Here is a 22,742-nt window from a genome sequence, read left to right on the forward strand (position 1 = left end):
AGGGAGAATGAGTAAATAGGGTTGAATTATCTTTGGAGGACCTTCTGTTGGCCCCACGATTCTCTGTGTACAGAGGGACACTGGAAAGAAGCTAAAATGATGCAAATTTCCCATCTTGTCCTCAGGAGGTAAATATGATTGAAAGTTGTTGAAGAACAGGGAGCAATAAGTTACTGCTTTAATTTTTGGTTGGCACCTCACGATAAATAAGGGGGGTTTTGGGTTGCAGTTTGGGCACTCGGCCGCTAAAAGGTTCGCCATCACTGCTCTATGACATTAAGGGAATAACAGATTCGTTAGAACTACAGAAAATTACAAAATAGTACAAATACAAGGGAAAACAAAATAGGAGAATTGTGGTAAATGTCAGTGTAGTGTGACAGGACCAGCGGAAATGTTTTTGAAGGTCTGTACATTTTCCTCAAGTTCCTGCCCTGCGTATTCAAAAAGGAGGGTTTGGCTGCTTAAGTATGGAGAGGGCTGGTGTATCTCTACCACATTAGTTGCAATCCTGAGGTGTGCTTTAAGACAGAAAGGCAAACAAGTGAAGACCAAATAGCGCTCATAGAGTAGAAGAGTTGTAACCTGCGGAGGTGCTTAGCAAGGTTAAAGAGAGGCTCACTTGGTTGTGCTATGTTATCTGGAATCGTATTTGGTAAAGTAGGATTGGTACTTGTCACGGTTGGCAGACACGGATTCTTCACATACACAGGATGTTAGGTGGAAGTATTTTTATTCTGTATCTCTGGTACATAGCTCCGGGTAATCAGCCTTTCACCCGCGCCTCAGTATCTACCCACTTGATAAAGGAGTCTTATTAGACTCCGGAATGCGTTGTGTACCAGAGTTACCGAATAAAAATACTTCTACCTAACATTATGTGAATAATCCGTGTCCAGAAGTATTGCAGTATATGGTAGGAGCAATCTGACCATCTAGGGTTAATGTACCCTAGATGGTTTAAGAAATAGTGGAAAAAAAAAGAAAAAAAAAAAAGTTTAAAAAATAAAAAAAAATTATTAAAATATTAAAAATTCAAATCACCCCCCTTTCCTTAGAACTGATATAAAACATAATAAACAGTAATAATCACAAACATATTAGGTATCGCCGCGTCCCAAAATGCCCGATCAAAATATAAAAACTGTTACGGCCGGCGGTGACCTCCGAGGCAGGAAATGGCGCCCAAATTTCCGAAATGCGACTTTTACACCTTTTTACATCACATAAAAAATGAAATAAAAAATGATCAAAATATCGCACAGACCTCAAAATGGTAGCAATGAAAACGTCGCCTCATTTCGCAAAAAAATGACACCTCACACAGCTCCATACCCCAAAGTATGAAAAAGTTATTAGCTTCAGAAGATGGCAAAAATTGTTTTTTCTTTTTTGTAAACATTCGTTTAATTTTTGAAAATGTATTAAAACACAATAAAACCTATATAAATTTGTTATCACCGCGATCGCACCGAACCAAAGAATAAAGCGGAGGTGTTATTTTGAGTGCACAGTCAAAGTCGAAAAAACTGTGCCCACAAGAACGTGACTTTTCAATTTTTCCACATTTGGAATTTTATTCAGCTTCGCAGTACACGGCATGTTAAAATAAATAACATTACGGGAAAGTACAATTTGTTACGCACAAAATAAACCCTCACACAGGTCTGTACACGTAAAAATGAAAAAGTTATGGATTTTTGAAGTTGGAGAGTGAGAAATGAGCGGAAAAACCCTGCGTCCTTAAGGGGTTAAAGGAAACCATTTGATTTGATGCATTATGAAGTAAACATACGTTGAGAACACTGTAGCTACACTGATGCAGGATCATATCTTGGTTAATCCCTGAATTTAGTGGTTTTGCTGAAAAACCAGCTGGGGGATGGTGCAGCAATTGATTATTCTGCCTTGGACACAACCCAGGGATTACTTCATCCTCTCCTACAGAGAATAACTAATGTGCTAGGAGAAGCGCCGAACCAGCCATAGGAGTGAGACAGCTTCATTAGGAGTGAGACAGCTTCAATTTTATAATTGTTTTATCAGCAAAACCACTCAGAACAGGGATTAACCAAGATATGATCCTGCATCAGTGTAGCTACAGTATTCTCAAGGTACAGTATGTTTGCTTCATAATGCATCAAACTCAAATGGTAGGTTTCCTTTAAACTATGCTATGCTGTTGAGATATAAATAGCACATAGCAAAAAATGTTTGCATATCGAAATGATGTTGCTATGACAACAATCAAAGGAAGGAAAAGAATCAACTTACAATTAGTTATGATTTTATTTCTGTGTTTTGTTGAGAAAGATAACTGGAAACGAAATAGTTTTTATGTTAAGATCCTGAAGTTTGCATACAGTTGTCCTAAACTAACCCACAAACATGAACAGCTGCTGGAAAAAAGCCTAGAATACTGCAGACAGAACGAAAATATCTCCTCAATGCTTAAATGTTTGTACATTTACCTTTTTTTAATTGCAGATCCAGAAATGAATTGAGATCATGACTGGTGACATTACTGCCAGTCTAGCGGGTCATTCTGAATAAAACCATTGAGTTATTTAAGAGGAAACCAGATGCTACACATTTATTGGTTGTTTTACCAATTACTAAATGGAAGCCTGTAAAAACTCCTAATACTTGGTAAACAAACTTTTTTTGGTCTGAAGGCCAAATTATTGGATTGCAATACTTAAAAGACACTGAAAGAAAATTCTGACATTATATATATTGGTATTTAGCGCTCTAATAAATGAACTTTAGAACTTGTTTTAAAAGTTGGAGGTTTGAGAAAAGTGATGTCTAGATGGTGACATGTGATATGAGGCTGTGACAAAAAACATTTTCTAGCCAAAGTAATCTGTTGTGTAAATTCTTCATCTAATGTAGCTCTGCCTTGGCAGCAAACACCACTTTTTCATACCCGTTACTGGTGAAAATGATAATGAAAGAAGGTGGTCTAATGAAATATGTACACTGGTGGGCCTATATGTAATCTCTCACTTGATGGACATAGGTCAGAACCTCCTGGCACAAAATCGTTCCTGTATATCTATTGATTAACTGGAATCAACGGGGAAGAGTTTATTTACAATTTAGTGTGGCAGCGAAACCATTAAGACTTGAGCCAGACTAGAAACCTATATTTGGATTTTTGTAACAGATGGGTGGTTTATCTAGAGAGGTTATAAATGAGCCATCTGTAGTTTTCATTTTCTGTTTACTTAAGATACACAACATACGAGCAATCTGCTTCAGTCTTATTTACAGAGACTTATCATAAAGCATGTGATGAATAGACTCTGGAATTCACACAAAGTGGTATTTATGAAATGTGCTATTACAGGAAAAAACATTACCAGTGCATTGTGCATATTTTCCTGCAATTCAGTCTGACTTCTCATAGACTCCAAGTGAACTTTATCAAATATAGACATCAACAAGACATTTCCTAGACTTTTCAATACAGTACTTAAAAGACACATACAAACTTTAAAGCATACTGTTTGTAACATGTACATTTAATATTCATACTTTCTCATATTTAACACAGGTGTATGTAATTTTTCCAACACAAGTGGATATGGTCAAGCCTATTTAAATTGCTTATTTTAGAAAATGGCATGTTTTAAAAAATCTAAAAAAATTCTAGGGAGGATATTTCATAACCTACATGAGAGGGCTGCTAATTTAGGGGTGCAAAAGCTAGCGACAGTGTCCTTTTTTAAATCTCAATAAAAAGTAGAGGACTCTTTACTTCAGTTCAAAAGGTTCCTTTAAAAGAGTTCCCTTTACAAGTTGATTTTCTGGCAAAAGGCACTAAAAGCCTGACTCCATAAAAGAAGCCTAAATGTCAGAATAGAATGATAATCCCCACCTGTGACAGCTAAACCAGTTCCCTACACTGTACTGAAGAGACACAACCATGTTGAAACAGTACTGTCTGCAGTTGGAAATCTGCCCCTTCAGGAATAGATAAACTGCCTTGGCTTTAATCCCACGTCATGTGATTAGGCTTCCTAAAAATCATGCTTGATGGTAAGTGGGCTGCCTTACAAAATAGCAAAAGAGTTGTGGTTTTCCTTGCCCCATTCTGGAAAACGTATTTGCATATTGCCCACTAAATATTGCTCCCATTCCTCTGACCCACCCACATTGCATAATCCCTCCTGCCCTATACTGTGCCACCACCCCACACTTCTTTACTTTTAGCCCTCACTATTAATACTTCCCCTTTTCTCATAATGACCCCATTTATAATGCTTTAATTTTTGCAGGTCCTTTTGATAAAAATTCTCTTATTCTGTAATCTCCCACACTTTTAATGCCCCCTTGTCTGTTGGCTTCCAATATGTATTGCCTCTTTTTATACATCCCTTGTTATAGTGTACTCTTTTCAGGAAAAACACACCCACATATTTTGCCCCCTTTAAAAACGCAGATGCTTGGATGGTTAAAGCAACCTTCTGGTGTCTTCTGTAGTATATACACTCTTAACCTAGCTATTTACGTAACCAAGTCAAAGCAATAGGGAAGGCACTTGTGCTGCCTGCACCTAAAAGGAACTAATCCATGTGTAGTGGATTGTGTTGGGTAAACTAATACTTCTGTAGAAGGTAAACAGCCATGGTGGCTAGGTGTAAAGATAAAGGAAGATATCAAAATGCAACTAGCCAAGAGAGTGTACCTTACTGTATATATTGTTATAGACATGACATTGATTTATTTTTAGGTCTGTGATGAAGCTATCCAAGATGGCACATGGAGAAGAGAACCTAGAAGAGGCCCACAAACATCTGTTCTCCCAACATTCCACTTACTGCTTATGCATGTTAATGACTAAAACTAATTTATAGGCAATTGCAGCCAGGAATAATGCCTACATGGGCTACTTCCAATTATTTGGAGCGAAGATCAATACATCGAGTGGAACACAGGCTTTATTGTACAATCCAAAATAATATGATGATCCTTGTATCCATAGAATGCAGAATTAGTTAAATCCAACCCCTTGATTGCTTCTGTTCAGAACATTGAGCATGGTATTATAGTCCCATTTCCCGTGTATCAGGGCGTTGCCGCTTAAACAGCAGTGGCAGAATACTTAATAAAGAGAAAGCTGGTACCTTATCCAAGTCTTGCTTAGAATATGGGCACGTGGAACCTGAACCGTGCCAGCCAAATACCCTACAGATGGACTCCTACTTTATTGTTTGAATAAAGAAGTTGAATTTTAATTTTAACTTGTATCCAGAGAGCTCTGAGTTGGGTGTGTGTGTGTGGGGGGGGGGGTCTTCAGTATTAGACATCTGCTCCGGAGGTAGGGGGTTCCGGAAACTCCCCACCACCACCTAGAGCTGTTTATACAGGAGACCCTCCCAAATGCTGACTATACAGGAATACCCCTTCCCTCCCCCAGAGCTGAGTATACTGGAGACACCCCTACCTTACAGAGAACTAGTTAACTGCACACCATGACTAAGGCTTGAGAGCAAGCTGAAACGCGTAGGTGGATTACCTACATGTCACTTTTCCTTTTATTATAAGAAGAATAAAGTTTTGAAGTTTTATGGGATGTGCCACGTATACTCTCTTTCTTACTTGGACTATTTTTGGACAAACAAGCCAGCAACACGTGGGCACTCCAAACAAGCCTCCACTATCCTCAAAGCAAGTTTCTGGATATAAGGGTATGTGAGATATTTTTTCCTATTTTTCTCTATGTTAGTTAACTGCATGCAGGGGCTTGGAATACAAGTAATGGGGTCTATCTGCTGGCAGCACGATGCAGGCCACCACACAAGGTTCTGCAGGTCCCATGCAGCCTGCGGGCCACAGTTTGTGCACCCCTGGTATAAAATATGGTTAAAAAAAAAAGGCATCAAGTTCAACTTCTCCACGGATTCAGTTCTTATAATAAAGACATCTTGTCAACCAGGAGATTCTTCTCTCCAGGTGGTCAAAATGCCAGCTATTCTTTTAAGGCTATTTCACATAAAAAATTGTCTGTTTCATATTTAAAAAAATAATCAGAAAAAGAATCACAATTTGCAAAGCAATTTTTTTTTTGTATTGGCACTTTACTGCAGTTTGTGCCCACTAGGTGTCTCTAGACACTTGGAAATGTTACATGTAGATTATTATCCAAGTAAAATCAAATAGCTTAACATAATGTCACATAGAACTAGGACAGGAGTAGTGTGAGGTTTTAAAAGGGGCACATACATGATAGGACCTCTTTTGACCAGTAGATGGCGCTATTGCCTTTACAATTTAGAAGCTTAATTCTTCAGCAGTAGTAATTTCTATGAAGTTTCTTTATTTAGTCTTGTGTGCTAAAAGGTGAATATCAAATACTTACCAATATAACTATAAAAATGCATTTCAATTTCAACTGTGCATTATATATGTAATAAGACACACAACCCATGAAACAAGTGAAGAATTATCTTCATTTAATAAAACATTTGTTTTAATAAACAAGTAAAAACACAATGCAGTATCTACATCAAAGGTGATATATTACATTTACATATTTTAGATTTGTTTTTCTCAAGGCAGTAAAGACCTTTTCTTCTACATTACTTATTCTTGCCATTCCACTGTATATACCCTATTCTCTACATTTCGTGGTATACAGCTAGGCTACAAAAATACATTCTGGCTTTTACCAAACAAGGAAAAACTTTAAAAATACAGAACTCCTAAAACTAAACATATGACCCTAAATTAGATGTACAGAAAATGAGTAAAAACTATACAAACACATTCAAATTTTACATTGAGACGTGGCTTGCCATGTCCTATGAGGATTGATAGTACTAAACAATGTCAAATACTAGACCACTTCACTGATTCTCTTCAAGTTATTCTGCCCTACAACATGGCCAATGCTGTCCAGCTGTAACTAAAGTGCTAGCAGAGGTGTAAGGGAAAAACAAACTTAAAATATAATGGCTGGGCATTCTTTTTTATTTTTAAATAAAGTTTGGCACGGAAAGTGCTGACATTTGTTTGAGGGTACATATAATTTCCCTCTACTGCATGGGATCAGAACAGTATAAAAAACTAAGAAGTCCAAACAATACCGAAGCTTTGCCACCTAGCAGCTTGGGGGCCAACATAGGCAAGTCTACTGGCAGATGATGGGGAGGAGACACGATTCAAGTATTATTAGAATTATATAGCCACATCTAAACTGAAGAAGGGTTCATTAGTGGATGCATTCAAGACTGTACAATGCTTACAAGCAGAGTCATTTCATGGCCATAATATCATAATATTATTAGGGTCTGTGTAAAGCTACTATAACATTGTGAACTTAATTAAAATAGCCACTGCAACTGGAGATGAAAAAGCTATTTTGTGTGTGTAATTTACATGATAAATACAGTTTCACTAGTGCACTACTTAAATTTACTTTAATTACCCATTATATGGCAAGTTTTATATTTTAAGTAAAAAGTCTATAGGTCAATATATAAAAAAAAGTCATGGCTTATGCCAAATGGCAAATAATACTGATAAAAATAAGGAACACAGAAATGTAATGAGGAAACAGTTTTCACTTTCTCATCGCCTTTTTTTTTTTTTTTTTTAAATACAGTGCCTACACATCAATATCTAATATGAGCCAGGTCAATTACTCAAAGGTTCTATCATGAATATATAAGAAACTATTCTATAATATCTGCTGCCCAAACTTTAGTGAACCACATATATCACATTGTGCCCTAATTCTTCAACACCACATATCTAGATCCTGAGTAAACAAACCTGCACAATGGAAAGCAGTGTAAAGTAACATATTATTGTACACAGGATAAGTAAGCAAGAGATATACAGGCAGTCCCCGGGTTACGTACAAGATAGGTTCTGCATGTTTGTTCTTAAGTTGAATTTGTATGCAAGTCGGACTGTATACTTTATAATTGTAGCCCCAGGCAAATTTTTTTTTTTTGGTCTTTATGACTATTGGGTTTTAAAAATGTTGGGTTGTCATAAGAACCAGGCTTAACAATAAAGCTTCATTGCAAACACCTTTGATCACGGTCATAGCTGTTTATTTTAGCATGGGACTAAAGTACAGGAAATTACCAAAATCTAGAAGTTTGTTTGTAACTAGGGGTCGACTAAGTCGGGTGTTCTTAAGTAGGGGACCGTCTGTGGTAAATGTAAAGTCCACTTTTATGCTTTTTAAGGGTTTCAATAAACTCAAGCTTACAAAGCTGCCAGAGCACCCTCATATCAATCAGACAGAAAGCAGCTTGTTCAATAAGGACTCCATTTCTCACGACTTTACAGAGAAAATCTATTTGGTCCAAGAGGTGCAGTGGTGGGTTACATGGAGGTGCAGATTATTGTTTTTGTAGTGGTATGAAGAAGAATAAGTCATAATCAATGGCTCAAAAAACAATTATCTGTGCACCGAGATATATTCAAAATGCTTCCAAGTTAGCTGTTTATACAGGACAGTTGTATATATCAAGTAATGATTCAGAAAAGAACTGTGCCAGGCACTTAAAGGGATTTGCCCATAAAAAAAGTTCTCAAATTGTAATTCCCTAGTGATGTTTACACTATGAAGATCAATTTAATCTCCTTACTTGACTCAGTTTTATTGCAGTTTTAGCTCCTATCACTCAGTGATGGTCAGTTTAAGATTCAGTGTGGTCAGGGTGGGTGAGGCCTTTCTAAGCAGACACTTCATGATCCCTCTGTGCTATGTGCAGTGTGCAGACAAGAGAAATTATTCATGAGAAAATTCCAACCAGTCAGAAGATTTACCGTCAGATCCAAAGGCAACCAAAATTGTAAACACCAGGACTGATAGAGACAGGTTGGAATTATAGCTGTGAAATACTGAAGTTATGTTAATAACAGTGAACTACAGAACATGTTATTTTGTTATACTCAGTATATTTAAGAATCTTGTCTTTGTGGGAATACCCCTTTAAATTACTGTACTAAGCCAATTAGAACACTACGGAAATTTTAAGGAGGATTCTTGACAGTGAAACTTAAACTAAGTTGGATTAAAATGTATACTTTTATGAAAAATAAACCTGAAATAGCAGATGTATCAAGAGAGCCAGGGGAAGCATTCTGGTATAGTGCATGGCAATTTACAGATGTAGCACTGGTTAACATGACTGAATGTGTGTTAATTTAATTACCACAGAAAATAGTCGGCTCTCTCTATTCACTTACATATCCAATGTTAACCATTGCTACATCTGTACATAAGTGAATATATTTAAAGCAGTGACCAATTTTTAGAAGAAAAAGAAACTATGAAAACTACTAAAAACTTAAAGGGGTATTCTCATCTGGTCACTCTAATTCATCTGCCATACATAAACAATTCAATTGAATGTTATTTAAAAAAAAAAAAAACCTGCGCTATTCCAGCGGTGGCCACAAATACCTGGATTCTGCGATCATTACCATAGGATGGCTGTGGGACATACAGTAACTCCTGGACATTTCATATGCAAAATCTATTTGTTTTTTGAGCAATCACTCCAGTTGAGGTGGTTGTATCCAGGGACACAAAACATGTTTCTAGAGGACCATATGACTACATTTAAGGGAAATTATCTTCACAGAGGAACATTTATTCCAATCCAATTGAATCCAATCCCACTAAAAAATGTTTTGTATATGGCAGAATAATTAAATTAAATGTGAATGTTCAGATGAAAATACCCCCCAACTTACTAAAGATCAACCTTCTTTTCTGTGCCATTTTCAAGTAGTGAGTGTTGAGAAATAAAAGGCTTGTTCCTCATCATCCATCGAAGTTTGACAGTTGTCTATGCTAGTTTTACTATGACTGGTTCAGTGTTATCTTAAGTTTTAGGTCTCCAAAAGACACGAAAACTGAACTTTCGACAAAACTGCATCAATAAATAGTGCAGATGAAATTAGTAAACGTTGTAATATACTTTATTAAAGAAATATGTTCCTGTGTCTTTCTACCACCCCATGTTTTCTTCCTTATTTAAGTTTATGTAAATCACCATACACCACCGACAGCTGAGAGATAAAGTTTATAATGCTGCTAATGTTTTAGGTTCCATTCCCAGTCCTGAATCTCCCCAGAGTGCCGAGTCATTAAAGGAAATATTCTCTAGGTATGGAAAGAGTTAATCATCATTATCCTTCTTATGTGTCTGAAGGGAGCATTCAGATACACTGCAGAAGGAAGAACAGGAAAAAAGGTACAGAGAAGCCGCTTTACTTAATAATGTATACATAAAATGTACCGTTATCACCTGCTCTATTCATTTCAGCAATAAAAAAGAACTACAAAGGTTTAGTAACAGTTTAAAGCTCTAGCATCAAGACATTAGGGCAAAGCCACAGAGCTGCCAAGACATGGTTGAGAAAGTTGTACACTTCTTATTTTAATATGAATCGCCATTGAAAGGCCATTGATGTTGTTTTGTAAGAGAACGTAATCTTTCTTGAAATAAGCCAACCTCTTCATCAGCTTGGTCACACTTATTCTCTAAACTTGTGGGCAAGGCTTGTATAGACGCAATCAAACTTCAAGATTAACACAATTTGTTATTTGCCTACATAGAAACCAGTGACAATACACTGCTTCTGTGTTTCCAACTTGAGGGATACATGATAGAAGCTTATGCTCCACAGACATTCACATACACTATGAAATGATTGGCCCAGTGGTAGGAGGTACTTGAGTTTTATGTTCATATTCATTATAGTTATATATGTATGATTGAAAGGTAATGCATTGGCTAAAGTGAATACTGTATAAAAACCATATAACTGACGGATTCAATTAAATTTTATGGCACTGGAGTATTTGATCTATTTTTATCTGACCATCACATCAGTTCTCTGCTGAGTCATGTAGACTTTCATTAGTACACAAAAGTATTTTAAAGTTGATAGGAACAAATCTTCATCGTATTGGCGAAATCAAATAATCTTTAAATTCACAAATTATACTATTCATATGAGTCAATACTGCGGACCTGAGTAGAATACGAGCAGAAAATCCTGCAATTTAGAGCCCTAATCCAGAGTGACCTAAGATGAATGCTGCTTAGCACTGAGCTGGCAGAGGAATGCAAGTTGTATCAGAAACGTGGACATAGGACATAAATGTGGAGCAGTCCTGGAGGAGTTATGGCATATGGTTAGAAAACAAAAAAAGTTGTGTCATCTGTTCACAGATGAATAAAGTGCATTGCAACTCTTGTAACAGTCCAAAAACCACTCACGAAAACTCAGCACATCTTGCTTTTCAGTTCTAAGTATTTTGTTACAATGCTGAATCTCGTGAGGATGTCTTTCCTATTTACATCTCGAGAAAAGGGGGTAATTTCCTCTTTGAAGTACACTCCATTGCCAGTCAAATGGAATGTGTGGACACCTCCGACTGCTGCCTGATGTAGGTCTGGAAACTCTTGTCTCCTATTGGATGCTCTCTTCAAAGGATGAAAAGGAGAGTCATTAGACACATCTCAATTACAGCATATTAAGTCATATGGAACAGAAAGAAAAGTTAAAGGAGTATTCCCATCTGGGCATTTAAATTTTATTTGATAAATTTGCCATATGTAAACATTTCTTCAATTGGATGTTATTAAAAAAAAAAAGTTCCTGTGTGAAGATAATTTATCATAAATGTAGTGATATGGTCCCTTAAAAACTAGATAGCTGCCCTGGATACGACCACCTCACATTTTAGCAGCGGTGTCCAGACATGCGCTATTGAGCCCTGCCTGACCACCTAGATTCAGCGATCATTACCATAGGGCGGCTCCCAGACATTTCATATATAAAAACTTTTTGTTTCTTTGTGCAATCCCTTCAGCGGAGGTGGCCATATCCGAGGAAGCCATCTCATTGCTAAGGGACCATATCACTACATTTATGAGAAATTATCTTCACACGGGTAATTTTTTTTTTAATGACATCTAATTGAAGAAATGTTTATATATGGCAGATTAATGAATTTGGATGTGAATGCACCAGACGAGAATACCCCTTTAATTGTGGATGAATGAACATGAAACCGGCACTACTATTACCACATCTACAAAACTGTAGCATATATACTTTCATTTACAGTCCTTGATAATCAGCAAAGCTCAGAACAGGCTTGTCATGGCACAGGATGGGGGGGATGTCTATTTAAGTAAATATTCAATCATTGTTATCAATTTATAAAATTCTGTAGTAATACACCCGTTACTGGTAACATCCTGCTATGAATTTTTCCATAAATATATAGTCAGAATAATAGTACACCACGCAGTCCTAGGGAAATAAAAGCATCATCCCTATTCCCCCAGAACAGCATGTCTGTCCACTGACTGAGTCTGACATTGCATCTCATGCTAAATAGGCAATGAACCAAGGACCAGATACAACTTAAAGAAGACATGTCACCAGAATTTTGGCTCCTGAGCTGGTAAAGTCCTCCCCATTTCACCTAAAATTGGTTGCCAGTGAGGCACTGTACCTGAATTACTGCAGTTTTTGAATTAGCATACTCTTTTATCGTGGGCTTCCAGTGAACCACAACCCCCTATTTTAACTGCCAGCTCTGTGTCTTTTTAAATCTTGGGCATTGCCCGCCTCATTGTTCCTGATTGACAGGTCTCCCTGCTAGGACATGTTGCTATATGGAACTAGTACTTATGGACTGTCTGCCAATACTCAACTACAGACATATACAGCTCTGTTTAGTTCTAGGAAATATTGTGTCAATTTTTACATGGTGCTTTGTGTTACATTCATGTCATGTGACCAGGGTGATGTCATCTAAAGTCCCTTTTCCCTAAATTTGACCCATGTATGTATCTTATCACATGAAATCACATGCCACAAAGGAGGATGGGGAGTACATGCTGTGATTTCATGTTATCAGATGTGGTAGATATGGCAAATGGGGTACATATGGCAAATTTTAGGGGGAACAGAACTTTAGAGGACATCATTCTGGTCACGTGACATGATTTTATGGGGATTAGAGGGAAGCAATTTTTAGCTAAAAAAAAGTATGGCATTTAGTTAGGGCTCTATGAGAACCAGTCACTAGCTATATTTGTGAAAATGTGGTGACAGGTTACCTTTAAGGACTCTCGTGGCAATGTTATCGGCACTTGGTATTAGAAAGAGATTTATTTTGAAAAAACCCTTTAAAGGTCATACATAAACTTGTCTACTTTTAAAGGGGTTGTCCAGGGGCTATGAAAACAACAAACATACCCTCTGGAGCTCTTGATTTTTATAACCCCTGGAGCTCTTCATTTGCGGCCAAATGAAGAGATATCCTGGATGAAAACCTCTTCCAGAATGCACTGGACCTCAGACTGGGCCAAAGGTTCACCTTCCAACAAGATAATGACCCTAAGCACACAGCTAAAATAAAGCAGTGGAACCACTCTGACCATTCTTGACTGGCCCAGCCAGAGGCCCGGCATACACCCAACTGAGCATCTCTGGAGAGACTTGAAAATTGCTTCCACCAATGTTCATCATCCAACTTGAGGGAACTGGAGAGGATCTGCAAGAAGGAATGTCAGGGGATCCCCAAATCCAGGTGTGAAAACCTGTAGCATCATTCCCAAGAAGACATGTCTGTCCTACCTCAAAAGTTGCTTCTTCTCAATACTGAGCAAAGGGTCTGAATACTTCTGACCATGTGATATTTCAGTTTTAGTTTTTTAATAAATTAACAAAAATATCTACATTTCTTTGTATTTCTATAAAGATGGGGTGCAGAGTGTACATGAATGAGTGAAAAAAAAGAACTTTTTTGATCTTACCAATTGGCTGCAATGAAACAAGTGAAATATTTAATGTATAATATTAATATTTAATACTTTCCATACCCACTGTATATATTTTTTTTTATTATTCACGAATGCCTGTTCTTAGTGAATTAACTCTATAATTTTTATTCACTACCACAGCTTAAATATGTAACTTTAATAATTTCACTCTACATTGATCATAAAGGTTTAACTTGAGGTTTTTGAAGTTTGCTGGTTTATATAGCAGCTGAATTTGAGTTGTAACTTAAAGCATAAAATCGCTACTTACTGGCTTCCATACTTCGTCTTCTTGAACTTATCCCTCTTGTACTGAGCATGCTCCTCTTCCAAGGTCTTTACAGCTTCTATGATGCTACATAGTGTTTTGTAGGTTTCACGAGGATCATCAATAACAAAGCTACTATATTCTTCCTGTTCTGGACCGTCATACACGGACTTGCTACCACAAGCCTCTAAAATGACAACCAAAATAGAAACCAGTTTTATTAATTGCTTAATTAATTGGAGAGACAATATTTTTCTTTGTGGGACCCTGACAAACCTGTACTGTGTGTATCTCTTAACAAAACATCCTTTGGCTTCTTAACAGAAATACATTCATTCTAAGAGAATAAGCTTAACGCACCAGCTATGAGAGTACCAGGGCCTGAGTGTAGCTTCACATAACACTTTACAATCAATTCCTTTTGCAGCAGTTATTAGCAAGTTATTTGCCTTGTACAAAGGCCAAAATAAAGCATTCTAAAATAAAATCAAGGACAAAACCTCTGTTCTCTATTGTTATGTATTTAGCCAAAGACAAGTCAAATGATTTATCCTTTAACATTCAGTGCAGTTTTCCTGCCATACCAATCTTTAAAAAAAAAAAAAAAAAAATTAAGATATTCACCTATTTTGTCCCACATAAAATGCAATAAAAAGTGGTAAAAATGGTACTGTTGTAAAATACAATGTCCCGCTAAAAACAAGCTCTCAACCAAGCCGTTCACAATCTGGCTATGTCCTTAAGGGGTTAAGAGCAATAAAAATAAATAAACTGAAAATCCCTTCACATTTACAATATTCAAAATGTCTGTTATGGTTCATACCTATACAATGGTATAAAACTTGCTAAATTAAATTATGTATTAATCTCTAACTCCTTAGATCTGTTCTTGTTGTCACTAAAGGAGAATATTTACATTACAATCAGGATCTGAGCATATCCATTAATGTGTTGCTACTCTTCAGTAACAATGCAGATAAAATACCTTCATCGGACATTGTAGCATACTAGCAGTATAAACAGATAAACACTAGGTCTAGTTAATTGAAAAAAAAACTAACAATAAAATTGTAAACAAAAAACTTCACTGGATACGCATATGTGCCCCTGGGTGCTTGCGTTGCATTTGTAAACGCATTGCAAGCACCACTTGTGACCACACCTGGGCCATATAAAAAAAATCCACAGGTTCTTATGGAGTGCTAATTTAGTTTCCCTAATTGTACTGTATTTTTCCAGCTGTAACGGCAACTAAAAAGCATCTGTGCAGTGATGCAATGAAGCGTAGGTATGGTGCAAGTGCAACGGTGTACTGCTCCGGCACCAAAGAGGAGTCCGATTTGCCTCACTAAATATATTATATAAGTACAAAGGTTTTTTTTTTCACAGTGGCCGTGAATAGGAATATTACAGGGCAATTTGGTACACTAAACCACATATCCACAAGGTCATGAGGTTGGTTTAGGAAACTAGTTTACTTCTGTAATTACAAATGAACTGTTATAAATCTGCCCATTGTAAGAAGAAATGTATCATCACACAGCTCATATTGCACACAGCTCGATTTATAAAAATTGTTCCTACCTTGCATTTTCTCCATCTTGGACATATAGTTGTTAAAGAGGAAGTAAATTCTTTCTGTTTCTCTATCACCATCGATGACCAGTTGGATATTTGCTGGTAAACCCCTAAAGGCATTAGAAGAAGAAACAAGATTCTAAAAGATTTGGAAATACACAGACATTACTTGCTACTCCCTGTAATACCAGAAACTCACATTTTAACAGAAGATAGAGATTTTATTTTTTAATGACTAAGAATTTTGGTGATTACGGTTAGCCGACAAGTTACACCCTGAAGTCACCAAGAATACTGATGAATATACTGAAATGATGGGGTAGAGCAGAATAAGTAAAAATTTTATGGGAAGAGATTACTTTAAGCCTCACTTTTAACTACTTCAGTAGTTCGGTGTATGTACATATTGAGAGACATAGTTTCTGGACACTGTAATCTTTATATTTATTTGTTTACCTGGATGAATTTTCCATTTGTAAATTGCCAGTCCACTTCTAAGTGCTGGATGGAAACTTTGATCCTAGCTCCTCTCCAGCGAATTGTGCTTCTATATAATGTGACGCATCTGACTTCTATCGTTTTGCTAACATGATCAGGAAACTAACAGTTCTACTCATGGAGTTTGCCAATTAAGACCACCTTGCAGGCAAGTGGAGATTTAGAGCCATTGATGCTCCACTAGGAGTGGGATAAAGAAAACATTCCCCATTAGCTGCATTGTGTGGCAGCCCCCTTAACATCAAGCATGACTTTCAGGAAGCCTAATGTTGTGGGATTAAGCCAAACAATATATATATTCCATAAGGAACAGATTTCCAACTATAGACAACACTGTTTCTTAAGTACAATGTAGGAAACCGGTTTAGCTGAGTGAGAGGCTTTCATAGTGGACAGCAGATTAGGTGGCAGGAGGGACTATGATATAGGCCAAAGCAAGTGAAAAATATGGCACTTTGCTCTCATAAGATATACACAAAGGTTTCTTGCACTATTGAACTATGTAAACTTTGTTGAAAAATGAATCATTCAAGTTGTATTAATTGGAAATATTGTGTCTTCTGTGCTTATGAGGAAAGTTGGATGACCAACAATGTTCCATGTATTAATATGCATATGGAGATGGCAGACAGGACCTCACACTGGACTCAATATCAGAGCTCCTTCAGCACTGCCCCTGGCCGAAAGTTCAGTGTTGCTTGAAACTACAAAGCCAGACAATCCTATATATTTAGAGGACATATCTAGTCCAAACAAACCTTAATCATGAAATTTAAAAGAAAAGGAATACACAACCATAAAGAACCAACACAGTATCTCACCCAGTGCATGGACTACAACCAGGAGCATTCTCTGAGGTAGCCTTGCAACACAACCAGTGCCCATTTAGGTAGGCTGAAGGATGGTAAACAGTGAGGCGTTTCTGGTTACACTGGCTAACTTTGGTGAGAATATCTATCCAGTCCTTAGCTTCAACACAGTTATTTGCTTGAATATACAAGGTCCTTGAAGGCTGAATAACTTGAAACATCTGAAAAGACAAAAATATAAGGTTTGCTTATTAAGGCAATTGGGGCTACCCCTCCGTATCTTATTCCCTCTTTCCACTGTGTATATGAAAAATGTCTTCCAACTTTCTCTTGCAGTGACTATATGGAAATGTATATAATCTGTTTATTTTTTGACTGTAAATGTCTGACATAATAAAACTTAATATGTTTCAGAGATCAGATTTACAGAAGACACCTGAATATAAGAAAGCTCAAAAAGAAATTGAAAAATGACTAATGAAAAAATATTGTGGGCATACCCCTGTGCAAAGGTCAACCTGCAGGGAGTTAAGAGTTGACCATCGCCTGTTCTTAAAATATTTATCTATAGCTGTTGTAAACTCTCAGGGTTTAATTGGCTTAATTTGTGCCAGAATTGTGTGACAAAGTTTATGTGCAATTTTCTTGCATATTAAACAATTTTCCCTTTTCGCCAATCCACATTCTTTTCCTACTATTGCACAGCATTTGTCATACAAAGTATGCTGGCACATATTATGTTGAAAACCTCCTTCACCACATTATATTTAGTACCCCGCAACATTATCACTTTTACTTACATTCTTCATTTTGAAGGACTCCTCTTCTACTCTTTCAACAGCTAAAATGTTTTCAATTGGAATACTGCAAAGAGGATGATCACCTGCAAGTAACAAGAGTGGTAATAATACTTTTATTAAAGGGGCCATTCTAGACTGACAGTTAATGGAATGTTTGTAAAAAACATTGTGTGGAACCCAATGCTCCATACTCTCTAAAGTGCCTGTGATGCAAAAATTGGCCTATTTCCTCTCAAAAATCCTGGATAATAATGATCTTTATTTATTAAGGGCCATCATATTCTGCAGCGCTTTACAAATTATGGGGGACACATACAAATAAAATAAGACAATACAAAAAAAAAAAGCAATCATGTGGAAACAATAGGAATGAGGGCCCTGTAAGGGTAAAAAGGAATAGTATAAAAAATCTAATAAATAAAAATGTTTCTGCTTGAGGTAATCATCAGCCACCATCTTCTATACAGAGTCCGTGATCAATGGAACTGCAGAGAAGCCTGGATCTTGGTATTTTGTGTTAACTGGATAACAGATGGAAGTAGGACACAGGATGGGTTAGTAAAGTGAGAGTTGAAGTTCAATGCAGTAAGTAAATGTGATACGCTTGCCTAAAGAGATGGGTTTTAAAAGAGGGTTTAAAGCTTTGGAGGTTGGGTATTAGTCTGATAATCCAGAGTAGGGCATTCCAGAGAATTGGTGCAGCTAAGGAGAAGTGCTAGAGACCGGGGTGGGAGTTTTGAAATAAGAGAAGAGAATAATCCAAGATCTCATCTACTGCCCAACCTGTTCTTTTCGATCTGCCTGAGGTGAGAGAGGAGAAGTAGGGAGGGGAAGTACTGTGCAGAGCTTTGTGGATAAGGATGATTATTTTAAACTGTATTTGGAAGGAGACAGGCAACCAGTGTGGTGACTGGCACAGACTGGAGTCATTCATGTTGCTTTTGGTCTGAAAGACCAGCCTGGATGCTGCATTAAGAATAGATTGCAGAGGATATAGTTTAGTGAGTGGAAGACAGAATAGTTGTCTAGAGTGAATCCAAGCGACAATGCGTGTTTCATAGGTTTCAATTGTGAAAAATGGGCAGATTCTTTTGGGTAGATTTGTTTGAGATTTACACCGCAAAAGCGTGCAAGTGATTGAATAAACAGTACATAGGAGATGTCAGAGTCCAGCACAACCCCAAAATTGTGGGCCTGCTGCCTCAGAGTTTTTGGAATTACTGCGGTCAGAAATGGAGAGGTCAGGGTTGGTTCGGTAAGTAGATGGTGGAAAGACAAGTAGTTTAGTCTAAGAGAGACAGTTTAGACAGGAGAGAACTGGTGTTCTGTAGTACAGAAGTATATAGACTTGGGTATCATCAGCATAAAGATGATTTTGAAAACCAAATCTGCTGATGGTTTGTCCAATGCGGTCAGTATAGAGGGAAAGAGAAGGGGACCTGGGACTGAGCTCTGAGGAACCCCTGACAGAAAGAGGAGACAAAAGAGATCCAGAAAAGAAGACACTGAAAAAGCAGTCAGAGAGATGGGAATATCTGTACCAAGGGAGTACAGTAGATATTGCTATTACTAAATTTATGTCATAAGGGAAAAAGTATGATGGATCCTGTTAAAAATTATAAACTGTATTACAACTACAGATGGGCTAAAAAGTGCTGAATAAATCTGTTGGCAGCCTGTACAATAGGAAAGCAATCAAAGATTGTAAGCTCTTTTAAACCGGGCCCTCACTCCTTTTGTTTCATTTGACCATGTTATTACTCTAATGTCTTACCGTATATACTCGAGTATAAGCCAACCCGAGTATAACCGTGACCCCCAATTTTAACACCAAAAAAACTGGAAAAACCCATAGACTCGAGTATAAGCAGAGGGTGGGAAATGCATTGGTCACAGCCAGCTAGCTAGCTACTGTATAGCCAGCCAGCCCATTGTAGTGTATAGCCAGCCAGCCCATTGTAGTGTATAGCCAGCCATTATTATTATAAATCTCCACCAGGTGTAAAGGTGTCATTCTATTCCACTAAACGCTTTCCACATTTTGCTTTAAAAAAAAAAAAAAAAAAAAGAATTCAAGAATTTATTTGTTGGTCTATACAGATTGCTTTTTTCACATAAGGAGCATATATTAACACCAGAATTTAAAATAAAACACAAAGAATTGCGATCAAAGGGTTTTTTAAAGTTAAACAAATACAATTTTAGCATCATAACAATATAAATTGAATGGTTTCCTTTTAAAAAGAATCATTGCATGAATTACCTTTGCCTTTCTGGTATGTAAACTCATGGTTAGTTAGCCGAAACCATCTCTTCTTGAAATTTTTCATACCAAAACGCTTCCTCCCCTGAGCTCTTTTGATCATAAATCTATGTGAAGATTACAATATAAATAATTTCATCATAACTACAGCAAAAGTAATAACATCATATACATAACATCAGATAACATCAAAAACATTTGAAACATAATATTACCAAGTTTCTTAATGCTCTTGCACAAATTACTCTCCCCACTGACTACTAAAGCAATCCTTATCCGTCTTGTAAAAGTTGACAATATATATAGTACTTGCTGTAGATCCTGTGCTCCCCGACAGTCCGATTACCTTTCAGTGACTGCCTCTGTATATGACTGTCACTTTGTTTATGGGAAGATTTATTAGAAATGTCTGAGAGCACAACTTCTCTAGTTGCCCATGGCAACCAATCAGAGCTCAAGTTTCCTTATTGCACAGCTGTTTATAAAATTACAGCTGATCTCTGATTGGTTTCCATTGACAAATGGAACAGTTTTACCTCAAACATTTCTGATAAATCCCCCCTACCTCTGTATCCCTAGACATATTACCTCACACATTGCCTATAGTAACCTATCATAACTCAGAGCTCATATTAATGACCTGTGGTAGAATAGCAACCAATCACGGCAGCAGCAGCCAATGGCTCCTGTATATGGTGGATGAATGTATTTTTGGAAACAGCAGGGTGAAAATTTCAGCACAAAACCTAGTCTAAGATGTTCTTTCAGTCACAGAGAGCAGCTGTGCAAAATTTGGCGATTGTAAACATTCCTTTAGCAGACATACATAAGTATACACACACACACCTTTATATATTAGATGTCTAGATGTTATATAATATGATGAGCTGGATGGATTGCTAGAGTTTTGTAGGAAAACTAGTATATTTTACATTTCAGTCCCTTTTCTGTAGGTGGCAGTGACTTAAAGGGAAGCGGTCACCTCGGATATCCCACCAGAAACTGTAAACAGCTCCTTTCAAAGGGTCCAAAGTTTCTTTTTACAACTTCTTACAATTCCATGATCTAAAAATCACTTTTATTTATACCCACTCAGAAGACAGATATTAATCAAAACTACACAAATGTGTAGGGTGCACCAGATTATTGAATACTGGTGCAACGTCTTTAATAATTTGGCGCACCCTGCACTGCTCGGAAAGTGTGCACCATCTTTTTTTTGGTGCAACTTTAATATGCAGCATGCAACATAATACTTTCGATCTGAAAGATATACCCTGAGTATATCTAAGAATCTTGTCTTCAGGGGAATACCCCTTTAAAGTACAATTATGTCTTTTACCTAATTCAGTATATTATGTGATCTGTGAAAAACAAACTAATAAAACAACAAGAGATTTGTCTGTCATTCTGCTTGAAAGTGTTATATGTGGTTGGTTGTTATGTCCCATAAGAGCAGTATATGTTCTGCAGAATAAGAGAAATGTGGGATTAATCTTACCCTTCCTTAAGGAGAATAGGTTGCTCTATGCTCTTGTGATCTCTTCTTCCAGAGGATGAAATAAGGTCCAGGAACTAAACAATAGAGGATCTGACTTAATGACAAAGGAAATTGATGTGTGATGTGAATTAATACAAGCCAATGTTTATAAATGGCACTGTGTGTGACTTGTGTGTCCATAGACAAGGTTCATATTACATGAATGTATTCGAAGCATGTTTCTTCAACACTCACATTGAATATGACAATTAAGACACATGGCTCTACTCGGATCAACTCAATTTACAGGTAACAAGTGTATCCAGTAGTACTGGTTACTCTGTCCACAATGCCATCATGTAAATAATATTAAAGTATATATAGGCGAGCCACAAATACAAGCTGCTCATGATAAATGAAATAAAAAGGATGCTAATGCTGGGCCTGCATTGTCTGATGAGATCTACACTCATTCATTTTACATTATTCTGAGTAAAGCAGTACAAGAATAATTAGTTCAGCAATAAAAAGTGTGGAATAAACCTTATTTATATATAAAACATAACTTTTACTTCATTTGTTTTAAAATATGAATTATCAAGCGTGAAAATACTAGACAACAAACAGGACCACCGTCAGAGCTACAGACCGATCTTATCTTTGTGGAGGCAACTCACAAAAAGATGATGGACAAATATATATGAAAAAACGTAGTTCAGCTCACCAAACTCCTAAATCCTCACAGTCCCAGGATGGTATCACGTACACGGACACACTGTAGCCATCGGGTAGAAATTACAAAACTTCAAAAATTTGTCCAGCGAAATCCAATAATCACTCTGGATTCGAGATAAAATAATTTCTTCTTTATTAGATCACAGCAACTAGTCACATGCAGTTAGAAGCACCAGTCTGGTCTACGTGTTTCGACGCAGTGCGTCTTAATCATGACCTTGATTAAGTGTGTCATGATTAAGCTGCACTCCGTCGAAACGCGTAGACCAGGCTGGTGCTGCTAACTGCATGTGACTAGTTGCTGTTTTTATGGAAGAATTTGTGATCTAATAAGAAGAAATTATTTTATCTCCAAACCCAAGTTATTATTGGATTGCACTGGACAAATTTTTGAAGATGGAAAAATATGTTACACGGGTTTAGGCAATTATTACCAGGTCCCATTTGGGGATCTTACCGGTTCTTTATGCAGTCAGCGCTTAGGTGTT

The 22,742-nt window shown here is 37.0% G+C and overlaps 1 protein-coding gene across 2 annotated transcripts in view; it reads right to left on the minus strand.

Moving 5' to 3' along the window:
• Positions 1–6,440: 6,440 nt before the first annotated feature.
• Positions 6,441–22,742, minus strand: part of RASA3 (RAS p21 protein activator 3) — a 155,233-nt gene continuing 138,931 nt past the window's right edge. For both annotated transcript variants that reach the window (XM_072135786.1, XM_072135787.1), the window contains 7 exons: positions 21,541–21,614; positions 20,040–20,146; positions 17,777–17,859; positions 16,989–17,197; positions 15,676–15,779; positions 14,095–14,278; positions 6,441–11,468 (listed from right to left, as the gene is read on the minus strand). In XM_072135786.1, the coding sequence (XP_071991887.1) occupies positions 11,393–11,468; positions 14,095–14,278; positions 15,676–15,779; positions 16,989–17,197; positions 17,777–17,859; positions 20,040–20,146; positions 21,541–21,614 (837 nt within the window). In that variant the 3' untranslated portion in view covers positions 6,441–11,392. The remainder of the gene's footprint in view (positions 11,469–14,094; positions 14,279–15,675; positions 15,780–16,988; positions 17,198–17,776; positions 17,860–20,039; positions 20,147–21,540; positions 21,615–22,742) is intronic.

Source organism: Engystomops pustulosus, chromosome 2, assembly GCF_040894005.1.
Source record: "Engystomops pustulosus chromosome 2, aEngPut4.maternal, whole genome shotgun sequence".
Taxonomy (NCBI): Eukaryota; Metazoa; Chordata; class Amphibia; order Anura; family Leptodactylidae; genus Engystomops; species Engystomops pustulosus.